Source organism: Rattus norvegicus, chromosome 2 (genome assembly GCF_036323735.1).
Source record: "Rattus norvegicus strain BN/NHsdMcwi chromosome 2, GRCr8, whole genome shotgun sequence".
NCBI classification, from domain to species: Eukaryota; Metazoa; Chordata; class Mammalia; order Rodentia; family Muridae; genus Rattus; species Rattus norvegicus.
The window spans coordinates 37318125-37333298 of NC_086020.1; the positions used below are offsets into that span (position 1 = coordinate 37318125).

At 38.3% G+C, this 15174-nt stretch overlaps 1 protein-coding gene across 12 annotated transcripts in view; it reads left to right on the top strand.

The window, feature by feature from the left end:
* The window catches only part of Adamts6 (ADAM metallopeptidase with thrombospondin type 1 motif, 6), a 211818-nt gene that overhangs the window by 162865 nt on the left and 33779 nt on the right, over positions 1-15174 (top strand). For 9 of the 12 annotated variants that reach the window (NM_001108544.2, XM_039102549.2, XM_039102551.2 and 6 more), the window contains 2 exons: positions 4306-4469; positions 5526-5664. In NM_001108544.2, coding sequence (NP_001102014.2) covers positions 4306-4469; positions 5526-5664 — 303 coding nt within the window. Of the gene's footprint in view, positions 1-4305; positions 4470-5525; positions 5665-5853; positions 6268-6327; positions 6417-15174 lie in introns of those variants that run through there. The other 3 variants (XR_005500311.2, XM_039102547.2, XM_039102548.2) reach the window with 3 other exon arrangements.

Below are 15174 nucleotides of genomic sequence, written 5' to 3' on the forward strand. Positions count from 1 at the left end.
GGATGGGCTCACACAAGTGGGAAGGCATACAAATTAGCATAGCATGCTTCCTGATGGTATTTTCATACATAAGTTCTGGTTGTTTCCTTCGCCCCATGTCCACTCCTCTGTCCATCTTCCTACCCTGTCTCCTTCCTTCTACCTGTCTATACCCCAGCTATTCCTCTTTAAACTTTCAGGTCATATGGTGATTCTTTACTTTCCCATGTACATTCCATATGTAAGCATTTTATATTTTTTTAAAAAATATGCTTTTTCTTAGCAGTTGTGCACCTCTGTGTGTATTTCTCTGTCTGTCAGTTGATCTGTCTGTCTGTTTCTTCTCTCTCTCTCTCTCTCTCTCTCTCTCTCTCTCTCTCTCACACACACACACACACACACACACACACACTAAAAACAATCAAGTTTTAATAATGGGGCTGATGAGATGGTTCACTTGCCATGTGAGCCTGACAGCTTAGGTTCAGTCCCTGGATCCTGTGAGGTAGAGAACACTGCCTTCTCAAAGTTGACCTCTGATTCCCCCGTGTGCCATGCCACTTATGTGCTGGCAGCCACACACATACTAATGATGAACTAAATTTAAAGCAGGCCTTTTATCCTACATATATTTTGGTGTTGATTTACTATTGTATCTCACAATCTACCTTTCAAAGCTAGAATCTCTCAATGTATGTGGGGGTTTCTAACAAACATTTTCTGAAAAGGACCAGATAACCAAAATATTCTGCTTTGTGGACACAGCCTCTGGCCAGGCCTTTGTAGTAAGATGGCAGCCACAGATGTAGGTAGGTGAATTGGTAGGACTATGTTTCATTGAAACTTAATGAAAAAATAGATGATTGCTCATGATTGTCAACTTCTGAGTTAGATGATTTGTATTTAATGTAGCTACCAATCCCATGGGGTTAAGCCTACAGCTTGCTATTTTAAGTATATGTAGTAGACTGTATATGGTCCTATGTAGTTTTTACCTACTGTATATTACTTTCATATATTTTAAAGACTAACCAAGAGTTTGATATTTCATTTACTGTCTACTAATAGTTCATTAGATTAGATAATTACTAGCTTTACTGTACTGTTCTAGGCATGATGGCATAGGGGTTTACAAAATACCTATTTAATTTTTCAGACTAAATTTTCAAATTATATCATGCTACCTTGTTTGTAATGCAAAACACTTACAATTGTTTACTTTTATTATCTCTTGTATGTCCATATGCTATTTTAAAGTATGGACATTTCTATATGTAATTAGTCCTACAATGTGTTGTCAATATTTTTATCTCGCAATTGCTAAGCTGAGGACATCACTTAAGGAGCCCTATATTTGTTCCCTGCACCAAAATAAATAAATCCTTTTAAAATCCTGTTTAAAATAAGAAACAAAATATTTACTCATATATTTGCCATTACTTGATATATTCCTTTCTTTGTATGATCTGAATTTCAACTTAATTTAAACTTGTGTGTTGATTTCTTTACAACTTCTTCACATATATTTATAGTCTTTAAAAATTTTTGTTAGAGTAAATAATTTCAAGACATTTTGCTTGTGCTTTATTATAATTATTAAATTTTCTTTGTGGGAATGCCAATGTTTCTTTTTTATTTTCTATGTTTCTTATTATTTAAAACGATTTTTAAATTTGAATATATTTTGATCATATTTTTCCCCTCAAATTCTTCCAGATCCTTCTCCTCTATCCACCCAACTTTTAAGTTCTTTCTCAAAAAGCAAATGAAAATCCAGTACAACAATCTCCCCCTAAAATCAAGAAAACAATAAAAAGCAACACCCCAAAACAACAAAAACAAAACAACACCAAATCAAAGGGCACGCACACACACACACACACACACACACACACACACACACACACACCCTATAGAGTCCCGTTATATGTTAGTCAATTACTTCTGAATGTAAGACCTCTTCTGAAGTGGTCACTTACTGAAGAAAACGGATTTTTTTTCTCTCTGAACAGGTATAAATGAAGTTCTATTGTTAATCTTTACCCTAGTGGTTAGCTTTTTATTCTCTTTCTCTATGTATATGTATATATAATAAAAACTAACACATTAAAGTTTGATGGGACTAACCAACACAAGGATAGAGAACTCAAGAGAAGGTACAAGCCTTTACATTTTAAATATATTTGAATTAGCTGTTTTACTGCTAATGAAATAAATGTTGTCGTTGTAGTTTGAGACTGTCTCATTTATATATCTCTGCCTGGCCTAGCATGTGCAGTGTAGGCCAGGCTGCTCACAGATTCAAAGAGATCTTCCATTTTGTTTGTTTGTTTGTTTGTTTGTTTGTTTTGTAACAAAGGTTCAGATGTCCTTACAAAACCTCATTCTGAGTTAGTCCTTAATAAGACAGAAATGGGTTGGGAATGTAGATCAGTAATCAAGCACTTGTCTAATATATGTAAGCTCCTGGGCCCAAGAGAGAGGAAGAGACAGAGAAGGAGGCTGTGACAGAGAGGAGCAGAGACGCAGAGAGAATACTAGGGAAGCAATGCTTGAAAATGAAGATGTAAAATAATAAAAAAATCAAAACCAAATAGTGCTTAATCTGGTTGAAGCTGGACAGGTCCAGTACACCTGTAGCCTAGGCCGGAAGCACCTTGAAAGAGGTCTGGGAGCGAAGGGTAAGCCTGGATTACCTCATGAGAGACTGAGGGGGGGTAGAGGAGGAGAAGGAGGAAGAGGAAGAAGAGAGAGGAGAGAGGAGAGGTTGAGAGAGAGGAGAGAAAGGGACAGACAGAGGCTGAGAGAGTGCTGACATAGTCTTATTGAAGAGTCTAGTTAGCCACGGGGAAGGTGAGAGAATCTTTGCAGTCTGAAGGGAAGAAAGGGCTGACACATTTGCTAGGGAATCGGAAGACAATAATGTTCTAGAAAGGTATAGACCGTGGTCCTTTCAGTCCCTTTGTGCTGACTCTTCAGTGAAGCTGATAGATTTATCACTAGTTCATTTATGAGGCTGTGGAGAGGTTCTGTTGTCTGTGTGCCAGAATCACGTCTTCCCTCACTATGTCTGCTTAGTTACTCTTGATATTTAGAAAGTGAAATCTGACTCTCACTCCTACCCGCATGCAAAGTGGCTTTTTAATTTCCTCCTAATGCCTTGCTTATCTTCCCATGTAAATGTGTCTTTTGTTTCCACCAATGACATGAATTCTTAGGCAACTGCCCTCAGTGTTCATATGAAAGATTATTGACGTTCTTTAGTTCACACTGCTTCATCATTATTAATTCTGTTCTTTGACAACTGCATACTTGTGTGCATATAATTCATTATTATTACCCTCTTTCCTCATACACTCCCATCCCTATCAAACTCCCCATTCTCTTTCTCAAAGTTATGACTTGTAGTTTTGTTTTATGACCATTCTTTACTTGAACCAGGATCATCTATGTGACTGTTGAACTGAGAGTATCCACTGGAGGCTAATGGGGTCACCAGTGGATATAAACTGAAGGCAACAAGTCCCTTCTTCCTGATCTGCCTGGAGCAAATAGTTCAGCAGTGATGGATAGGGACCCCTAGGCCCCTCCCCATTCCTGCCTGACTGTTAAGTGAACTCATTATTATGCAGAACTAATGGTGTCCCAACTGCTGCAACTTCATGATTCCAGTTTGTATTTAAAACTGTCAGCAGATGGTCCGGTGCCCCGACCCCAACACTTCTGTAGCACTCAGGAGGCTATGGCTCACAAGTTTAAGACAGCTCTGGGTGCAGCACATGTCTCAGACATAAAGCAAGGGCACCCATTTACCTCGGTGGCCTTGCTTTGTTCTGTAACGCAGGCTGGCCTTAGGCCATAGCTGCCCCAGTTTCTCACCTGCCTAGAATCATCTCATCCTACCCTGTGGTTCCATAGCCTTTCAATGTCTGGTTTCCACACTCTTTGTTCATGGGTGGAGGAAGTAAGAGCCCTGGCTTTCTACCCTCAGCCCATCTAGTTATCACCCATTTCCTGCCCTGGGGATCCAGGATAGAGATACATGCACAAAGGTTTCTAGATCCCTTTTTTCTATGCACTTTTTAATTTAAGAGGGTGGTATCCCAAATACAAATCTTCCTATAGTAAAGCCTGTTACTATTTGGGAGGGATAAAAGCAAACAAGGGAAGGGAGAGACAGATGTGGGGAGGAAGGGAGGTGTGGGAAAATGGCGTCATCTAGGAATAAAATGAGTGTTCATTATAAACCATAATGCACAGCTGATACATGGTATATTGATAAATGAAATTTCAAATATTTAGGTGAATTTTTGTTTCCTTTTCTAGCTTTAAAATCTGAAGGGGATGATTACTATATTAATGGTGCCTGGACTATTGACTGGCCTAGGAAATTTGATGTTTCTGGGACAGCTTTTCACTACAAGAGACCAACAGATGAACCAGAATCCTTGGAAGCTCTGGGACCCACCTCTGAGAACCTCATTGTAATGGTAAGTGTGTCTTTGTCATTATGTTTTTACTGTAATTCCCTCATTATAGGGTAAAGGGGGTCAAGCTGAATCAGCTGTGTTTGACAGGTGGTGGAATTCAGAGAATAAAGGTAGAATGATTTAAAGGGTGTAGAGACTGCAGAGAAGACCCTGGGTCTGAGGCTTTCAGGGAGGCTTTTAGCTTTTCACGTTTTCTTGAGTAAAAGTTGGAGGGGGGTATGTTTCATTTTATTTGGGTTTTATGTTGCTGTTGTGTTTTTTGGTTTGAGGGTTTGTTTGTTTCTCTGTTTGTTTGAGACAGGGTTTCTCTATGTAGCCTTAGCTGTCCTGAAACTCACTCTATAGACCAGGCTGTCTTCAGGTTCATAGAGATCAGCCTGCCTCTGCCTCCCTAGTATTGGGATTAAAGGTGTGCACCACTGCCCAGCTTTAAGTAAAAGATTTTTGTTCTACAGTATAGATAAAAACATTGACGGGGCTGGGGATTTAGCTCAGTGGTAGAGCGCTTACCTAGGAAGCACAAGGCCCTGGGTTCGGTCCCCAGCTCCGAAAAAAAGAACCAAAAAAAAAAAAAAAAAAAAAAAAACTGACAAACTGCCCATAAATGAAAAAAGAAGAAAAGAAACTCATGTGCTTTAAAGTTGTCTTGAAGCCTCATCAGATAAACACATTTGCCACCAAGCCTGAGAACCTGAGTTCAATCTCCATGGTTCTTCACACAATAGAAGGAGAGAACCAATTTTGGCAAATTGACCTCTAACTTCTGTATATGCTCCAAGGCATATGTATACACACACACACACACACACACACACACACACACACACACACACACTAATAAATAAACAAAAATGTAATAATTTTTAAGTTGTGGTAAGTTCAGGTTCAGCCTGGACCACAGAGTGAGATTGTTAAAAGCTAAAGTAAATAAGCAAATGTTCCAAATTTCCTGAAAAGACTTGCTCTGTGGCATTTTCCCCTTCAGAATAAATAATAAATATATGAATGAAGGCTCATTGTATCTTAATTATCTTCACCAGTTGTTTTCAATGGCAGGTTCTCCTCCAAGAACAGAATTTGGGAATTAGGTACAAGTTCAATGTTCCCATCGTTCGTACTGGCAGTGGAGATAATGAAGTTGGCTTCATGTGGACTCACCAGCCCTGGGCCGAGTGCTCTGCTACTTGTGCTGGAGGTAAGACACCCATTAGGCAGCCCACAGCTGGCAGTGTGGGAGCAAAACCTACTCTGAGCTGTATTTGTTTGCTAAAGAAGCTAATTGAAAACATTTTTTGCAGGTTTGCTTCAAGCTGTAATTTAGCAAAAGAAACTTTGCTTAATTATATTACATTCTGTTTCTTTCAACCTCATGTAATTTATACAGATTTGTTGGTAAAATACATCTTGGCACAATGAGTATCTCTGCTGGTGCTTCTCCAAGACTATCTTGAAGGTGGGCTGTTTGCTTTTCATGAACACATTCTTTGGTAAAGAACATCAGGAGTTTTAAATTTAAAAACCAGCAAGAATCATACATCACAGATGCAACTTGTTGTAATGGGGCATGAGAATGTATGTGTGCTTGTATGTTTGTGTTTGTATGATTGTGTGTTTCCCACAATCCCATTCAAACTCCCTTCTCCAGCCATCAAAGTTAAGGGGCAATATACTGGGGTGCTACATAATTCCTATTGTCTGGGTCTCTGGGCTAATGATGTTAGTGATCCCCTTATAATCCCTCAGTGAGGTAGACATAGCTGTCAGGTAGTGGTTGGTGATGTGTTGGTTGTCCCATGTGCGTTTTTCATGGGTGCCTTTTCCCCACAATTTACTCTATTCCTAATCCTCCTCCCTCTAGTGGCCACCAATGCAATTCTTTACCTCTGGCTGGGAGAGCAGGACAGTTGGCTTCCTTCAAAGCCAACACCCTTGCTGCTTCATGGACTGGTGAGTAGAAGTGCTGTGAAAGCAGCATCTTCCTTCTCTCTGGAGACTAAGTGCACCACCTCCACCACAGAGCTCTATTACAGTAGGCAAGGGGCAAACCCATTCTTAAAGGCCAAGGAGGCCGAGAGCACCTCACCATTCCAAAACCAAGTATACATTTAAAATAATAATATTTAGAGTGTTGAAAAATGAAATGAATAACACATTCCCATTCCAAACTGTGCAAAAGTATATTCATTCCCTGGACCTCATCCACAGGATCTCTAAACACTTCAAGTATTTAAATAGGAAAAAATATTTTCAGAAAAATGATTACCATATGACAGAATCCATATTTTAACTCATAAAAATTAAAGTCATCCATTACTATAACTCTAATTTCTGTAATAAAGACAACACAACATGAAAAATTCAAAAAGAAGATGAATAGCACTCTATTAATATTCACTTATGTGAAATACCATAAAATATGGCTAAGTAGAGCTTGTAAGCCATTTTAAAATTTCTCCTTTTCCTGTGCATTTCATATGTGAGATGTCTGCTGGCACATAAGATAAAGATTTTAAAACTGTGATGTATCATCACTTCTTTTAATGAAATCAATGATCAATACCACTGCAGCTTACCCTTAACTAATTCACTCTTTTGTTTCCATAAGAGCCATTGCATTTTATATTTGATGGCATTTATCCATAAATCTTTCTTTATGCCAATCCAATCACTTTTTAGTTACTCTATAAAGTAATCTTCCCCTTTCTACCTACCAACAAAAGAAGTGTTTATTATATTTAAGTTAGACCCTTAGTAAAGTAGAATAAAGGCTAATTAAGGATGAGTTCAAATAATTTAAGGTTTAGGCATTCTAATAATGATGTCCTAAAGCTGAGGTCAGAGAAGCTTGGTGGAATCTCTAATTACGCAACAGAATGCTGCACGAGGAGCCCTTCTGCCTGTTCGTATTTTGATAAATTGTTCTATTTGAGGATGGTTGAGACGCAGTCTTATCTGAAGTCAAGGACAGATTAAATGAATCCCAATGTTCTTTCAACCTGATTCTGTTTGTTCAGACAACACATAGACCAATAAAGGTAGAGGCAGCATGAAAACTTCATTCAAAAGAAAACTGAGTTTATTGAAGTAAAATTATGAAAAATTTAAATGAGTATTCTTTTTTTTTTTCCCGGAGCTGGGGACCGAACCCAGAGCCTTGCACTTCCTAGGCAAGCGCTCTACCACTGAGCTAAATCCCCAACCCTGAGTATTCTTTTCTATAACATTCATACTGAAAAATGGCAATGATTTGTGAGTGAGGAAGAAAAAATACTAAAGCAAAACAGGAAAGAAGAAAAGCCCCTGGAAAGAGAGGTTTCTTTTCCATAGGGTAACCTCCTTTGATTCTGGAGCTATTGGTCTTAGATCTGAGGTGGTTCTGGGAACCCAAACTCTGCCTGAGTGTGAGTGACTTTGAGCATCTGTGAGGCCATTGCTTTTGTGGAGAGAGGGAAGGCAGTGGTTGAAAGCTGGCAGGTGTGTGCATTTGTCGTGGTCATCTGGGAACCGGCTGCCTCAGTTCAGTCTGGGATTCATTTGAAAAGCTGATGGGGGGGGGGGCTCCATTTCAGACCTCCTGTAGAGAAACTTTGAGTAGGGACTGTGTTTTCACAAGTTTCCCAGATGGTTCTCTGCTCACACAAGATTTTGGATCACTGTTTCTGGCTTTCCAGCAACTGAAATCTAGCACAGTAGGCATATAGAGTTCAAGGCCTGGTCACTGAAGTCTGAATCATTGAAAGCTCATTTTAGGGGAGGAAGCATTTATAGACAGTTGGTGGTTATGAGCACTCATAAAGCCATGAAGCAGTAATTTTGACAAATCCCTTATTTTCAATTCCCGTTGATGTGATAAATTACTCTGACAAAAAAAAATAAGGAAGAAAGAATTTATTTAATCACAAGTATAAGTTGCAGTCCAGCATGGCAAGGAAGTTCAAAGTCAAGACACAGGGACTTGAAGCAGCTAGTCACAGTACCTCACAGTCAAGAGCAGAACACAAACAACGCATGCATACATCCAGTACTCGGCTTGCTGTTTATTCTTATACAATCCAATAGTCCTTTCCTAGGGAATGGCATCACTCACAGTGGGCGTGCTCTCCTATTAATAAATTTAGTCCCCCTCCAACATGCCCACAGTCCAGCCTAATCTAGACAGTTCATTGACATTCCCTTTCCAGGTAATACTAGATTGTGTCAAATTGACAACTAAAACTAATGATCAAAAAATTATGTATACATCTTTTTTCCACTGTAGGAAATTGGATGTCCTAGGGTAGATAACATGTTATAGATACCAGCTATTGAAATTATTTTTCCTACATGTGCCTCCACTGTTAATTCCAGATACTTTAAGTACTAGAAGTGTGCATTTGAAAGAAGTAAAGTTCCTTAGAGCTCAATGTTAACCAAAGAAGAGTTCAGAGTCATCTACCATCATGGCAAAAATGACTTAGAAACTAAGGATAAAAACCAAAGTCAGTTATTAGTTATGATACTTTACTTTGATCTTCCCAGGGAGGTACTGGGAGCCTTGAAGCTCTCAAGATTTTAAATGAAAAAACATCAAGAAGAACTCTCAAAGAACTCGCAGTTGGAGTCTCATAAGATTTCCCTGTTATTGTTAATTATTGTTCTATACATACTGTACCGACAGCAAGACCTTTTAAACTGTGACTCAGGGAACAAGAATGATAGTTTTCTATGATGAGATATTTTAAGATAAGAAATTAAAAACTGTTTTTGTAGCCTAGCAGACCTGATGACAAATCTAATATACAGGAAACATTGGTGATGATTCAGTTACTGTGAGTCAGGGATGAGTACTTCCTTGAGTTGATCAGGAACATTAAGATGCTGTGGGGCATTGTCTTCAGAACAAATGTGACTTCAGGCTAAACTCTAATTCTTCTGTGAAAAACTCACTAAGTTAAGACTTTCCTTCTTTCATAAACCTTGTTACTTCTTCTAGAATTTGTTTCTTTATGCCTATTCCAAATGATTATGTACTAGGTAATTTAAATGTGCTACCATTGGATTAATGATCATAATCACGTGTTAATTAATTAAAGTCAGTTTAATACTGAAGGTAATATTGTTTTATAATAAAACTGCAGACCCTGTCTTGGAATAGTAATTCATACCATATAACATTTGCTCCATGGCTTTTAGTGGTAAAACTAGCAGTTACTTGATCTTTACCCACTGACTTCAGTCATTGCATGCCTCCTTTTTACCAATGTTTGCCTGGGTGTGTTGTTCCCAAAGTTCAGTATGTACCAGAACTACTAGGAGAGTATCTTAAAACCCACATTATTAGGCTTTATCTCCATTTGCTGACTCGGGAGCACAGGTCTTGATAGTTTTGGAGCTTTATAACTGGGCTAGATCCAAATCCCTAGTAAAGCCAAATGATCATCTTTATTTAATTACAAGTGGCTCTGTGACATGGCTGTTTAATAACAAATGAAAATGTAGTTTATAAAATATATTGTGATGCTCGTTATCCTTGATCATCCTCAACAACCACAGTAAATAACCTTTGCTATGATTAATTTTATTATATAAATAGTCTTCGAGTTAAATAACTTTCAAATTAGAGATGCAGCAACAGAGGCTAGTTAGTAATACTTTAACATCGTGCTTCTCCACTAGTGATACCTGGTTACTCTGACAAAGCTTTTTACCACTTAGCACCTCTGTAGAGGAACTCACTATGTATCCACCCAAGTATCTCCTTCACCAACTAGAGTTTGTTCAAAACCCTTCTCCAGACAATAGCTCTTAGCTTGCCACCGGCTGGAAAGACCAGGACTCTAAATGTTCCTGAGATCCTGATGCTTAGACTCCCCCTGACACCCCATCTTTTATAAATGGTTAGGGGGTTTAGTCTGAACATCAGATTTTTAAAAGATCCCTGGAAAATTCTAAGGTGCAGTCCATATTTAAAAAATATTGGCTTTGGTATGGATTAAAGGTTTTAGTCCATAAAAGTTTTAGAAAACTAACATCCCTTATTAATTGACTATGAGTTAAATTCAAAGGTTGATGAGTTCAGCAGTGAGCATTTGGGATGGAAAGAGACCAACATCACTGAGTAGAGTGGGAAAGTGTTAAGATGGCACCCCATGATTTTAAATTAGTGTGGTCACTGACTTGGACATGCCACAGAAAGTATGTTTGGAGCTCAATTTGTTTATGTTTTCTTTACCTGGTAGATCATTAATCACATCTAATTAATACTTTTAAAACTACTGCCACTGTGCTAAACAGTTTGCAAAGATTTTCATAGCAATTTCAGCTTTCTCTGGTATTTATAGAACTAAAATGAATAAAAGCAGAACACCCAGATTTGAGAACACCATCGGAGTTTAGTATTTTAGAGCATTTTGGAGATCAGACTCTTTAGGTTAGGAAAACTCAACCAGTAAAACTATGCAAATATTGTAAAGCCTACATTAATATAAATGGAAACCCTTCGGGTCTCAAGCAGTTTTGAGTAAGATATGCTCAACTTATAAATGGCTGTCATAGTCAACCGTATGAAAATTCCCAGCACTTCTTTTGGTAGCTCTAATTAGAAAGAAATCTCTTTTGTAATAGGGTGGCATTGTTTCTTAGAGAATGAATATTGCAGAGCGAACCCACATCATAACTGCCTTAACTCCAATTCTAAGAGCTCTGATACCCAATTCTGCCCTCTGTGGAAACATGCACACATGTGGTGCACATATGTACACTCAGGCAAATGCACATGTGTATAAAATAAATATCTTTAAAATCTATACTATATCGGTGTTCTGATCAGATACCATTGAGAATCTAAAATGCTATCGTTGTTTTCCTTTGTATTTACAGAGTCTGTTTCATTGCTCTTGCATGTTTGGTGCATCTTAAATTATTTTCCTTCCCGGAAGTCATTGGTAGCCGACTGGTTTTTGTTGTTGTTTGTTTGCAGTGATAGGCAAGCATTGTATCAGTGAGCTATACCCCAACCCAATAAGCCTAACTCATGTGTGCACTTGTATGTGTGTTCATGTGGTGTGCGTGTGTGTGTGTGTGTGTGTGTGTGTGTGTGTGTGTGTGTGTAAGACAGAGAGAGAGAGAGAGAGAGAGAGAGAGAGAGAGAGAGAGAGATTTTGTTTTATACATTTCTTCTTTCCAGGTAGGGATTTTTTAAATGTTATTGTATGCATCGTTGCGCGAATCATCTAGATTTTATATATTGAAGCTGCTTTGTACTCTGACTTTGGAAGATGGTTTCCAACTACTATTTTGGGTTTGCCAAATCAGGGATACATTTTCAAAAAGTCACCAAGGTGGCCAAAGAGACTACAGTATCTCATGGGTTGCTACAAAGTAGTGTTGCTTTTCATGTTTCCATGTTCTAGCTATGGAAACAGAATAACACTGGTTCTAGTCAACAGGAGTTATTATTAAATTACCTCTTCCTATAAATAAACAAAACTTACATTTCTCCCTGTAATAAAAATTATTGAAAACCAAAAGTTGCATAAAAAATCCTAACTTAATGTGTCATTAAGACTAGGAAAAAAAAAAATCTCCTCCTTTTCAATCTATTTTGATTTTCTTCTCCTATGAGAAAAAAATTCAGGATTTAAAGATGGAAAACGCTTTGCTTCTCAGATTTGAATTAGAGATCTTAACGAATGTGGGACCATCTCTCATCTGTATTTGCTCTTCTTCCTGACTGTATTCTCCTCTGTCAATTCAGTCGAAGGCTGGTGCATGATTAAAGTGAAAGGAAGGAAAACAGAAAATAAAAAAAAATATTTGAAATGATCTCTGATAGCAACTTCTTTGTGACTTAACAAGTTTCTATCTATTATTATCTATTATTCTATCATAATATTGAGCCACACCTACGGCCGTGCCTGTAATCTCAGCACTTTAGGAGACCGACACAGGAAATTAGTGAGTTAAAAGTAGTCGGAGCTACGTACAGAGTTTGAGGCCAAATGGGCTTCATTTTAAACTCTCCTTCAAAATAAGAGGGAGAAAAGGAGAGAGAAGTATAATACAATCTTTGGGCTAGAGCTAATAAATGGAGGAAACACTCTCAAGGCACCAGATGAAGCAGAGAAAAATGTTTACACTTAATTAAATGTCCAATGAGTTTCTTTGCCAATTGTAAAATATCTGTCCAACACATTTAACATCACTAAAAGGTCATTTCATATAAGTAAATGCTGTAAGACTTGATCGTTTAAATAACTGATACTATAACGGGCACACACTAGAAAGTCAAAATCGATAAATGCCCATCTGAAGTAGAGGAAAGCAAAATTCCACATGTTGAGGAGTTGTGTTGGCTCGCTCTCTCTCTCTCTCTCTCTCTCTCGCTCTCGCTCTCTCGCTCTCGCTCTCTCTCTCTCTCTCTCGCTCTCTCTCTCTCTCTCTCGCTCTCTCTCTCTCTCTCGCTCTCTCTCTCTCTCTCTCGCTCTCTCTCTCCCTCTCTCTCGCTCTCTCTCTCTCTCTCTCTCTCCCCCCCCCTTCCCTCCCCATCTCTGTTGTTTCTGGGGATGGAATTAAAGCTTCATATATACTAGGCAAGTGATGTGCCCGGAGCTATATTCCCAGCTCTATACTCTACTCTAGAATACAAGGGAGAACAGAACAGGGAGTGCTTCAAAAATGTCAACTATTGAAATAAAGAGAAAGGCAAAGGTAAACTAGAGCACGTTCAGACCTAAAAGAAACATTAGAGGCATCTCATTTGATTGTTTATTTTGCAAAGAGAAATGAAAATTTGTCTTAGGTCCTTCACTGCCTAGAGCTAAAAGCAGTTGGAGGGGAAGGAAACCAGGGGAACAAGATAAGGTGAGATGGAAGGAGCAACATACGCGTTTGATTATGAAAGAAAAAGTCCTTATATTATGAAGATCCGGAAGAGCAAAATCACCCAGTAATTTAACAAAATGAGAAGAATGTACAACTAAAAATATGAGACTTGAAAATGTAATATTTTTTAGATAAAGTATGTAATATAATGACCTTTATCCTTCCCACCACATTCTAATGTAATCTTACCTTCAGTAAACACAATTGCTCTAGAAAAAAATATATATATTTGGTTTTAGATTAGGTCCCACTATATGGCCCTGGCTGCTCTATAGACCAGAACAGCCTAGAACCCACAGAGATCCACCTACCTTTACTTCCTAAACCCTGGGATTAAAGGGGTATGCTACCATGGCTAACAATGAAAACTACATTATTTTTAGAGTAACATTTCTACTTTGATCATTCTGTGTTTCCTTAGGGCATCTACTGTTGCCTAGGACAGAAGGAAAATACTGGGAAGGCAAAGAAAAGAAGCTTTTGAAAGATTTTTAAAAATGAGCAGTAGGCTCTTCAGAAGAAGGAAGCCATGTGGGTGGAGTTGATTGGTACTCTGGGTGCCAGCTCTTAGATCCAAGGCAGATGGACTTTGCTGTGGCCTGCAAATGCTTATGTCTGGCCAATAATCACACAACACAACAGCCAGATTCCAGCACTCGAAGGCAAAGTGAATAGATTTTTTTCCTGGCACTTGTCACTCTTTGAATGCTCTGTGCGTTGAATATAGGGATTAAATTAATATTACTGACCATATGCTATGTATGTTGTGGTTATATAATGTTGTCTTGGTTGCTAACTATTTTAGATGCTGTGGCTAAGCAAATTATTGCCTTAGCCACCAGCCACATTTTTAGTATAAACCCTGAGTATTCCCCTCTCTACTGTTCCAGAAATCTGTTTCTTGGGAAGAGATGGCACATTGTGCCACTCTGTTCAGTTATTTGGAGATCAGTTAGTATCAATTTCAAGTAATGTGTTTATAGCTCTGTCTTCCCGTGCTGACTTAATCATATGATAATGTCCACTCAGGACTGAAGTGGTCTGTCTTGGAGAATTGGGACACCTCCGTCTTTCTCCTGGTCTGGCCACTGCTGCCCTCACACTTCCTGGCTTAACACATGCCACTGTTTCAAGTTAAGTATTCAAACAGTAACTTTTGTTTCCTACTTTAAAACTGCTGACTGACATGAGAAGAGCAGTCTGTCTTCAAATACTGTATTATAAATAAGCCTATAAAGGTATTCAGTTATCTGAACCAAGGTCAGTGTTCTCTGAGGTTTCCACTCAGAAGTGGCCTGAACTGTGAGAACCCTTACAGTGAGAATAATAAACAGTTCACCCAGTACTCACCTGGCATCTGTGAACTATGCTTTCTCCTGTGTTATGTACTATTACAGCATGCCATTAAAAGCTATTTGCTACTGTGCACTTGCATTGCAGAACAGAGGCTTCAGTAGCCAAATGTAGACCCTAACTTTAAACTGTCAGCATATAAGATCTGATAAATTTAAAATTTCAGACCAAAAGTAAGAGGTGCTGTCTTGTCTTGTCTTGTCTTGTCTTGTCTTGTCTTGTCTTGTCTTGTCTTGTCTTTTTTCCTCTCAGTTTTGGAAATTAAAGCCAGTGCCTTGTACATGTTAGCTAAATGCTGGATCACAGAGCCACATCTCTCACTGAGCAGCTGTATTTCTAGCCCCAGAGTTATGCTTATATTTCTATACTTGAAATCATCATTCATTGTATTTGAGTCTTAAATATCAGAAGTGAAAGATAGGCAAATTAAAAGGCTCTAAATGGTATATATTCTTTCTAAAGGTTTAAAGTCAATATGTATTATCAAAAT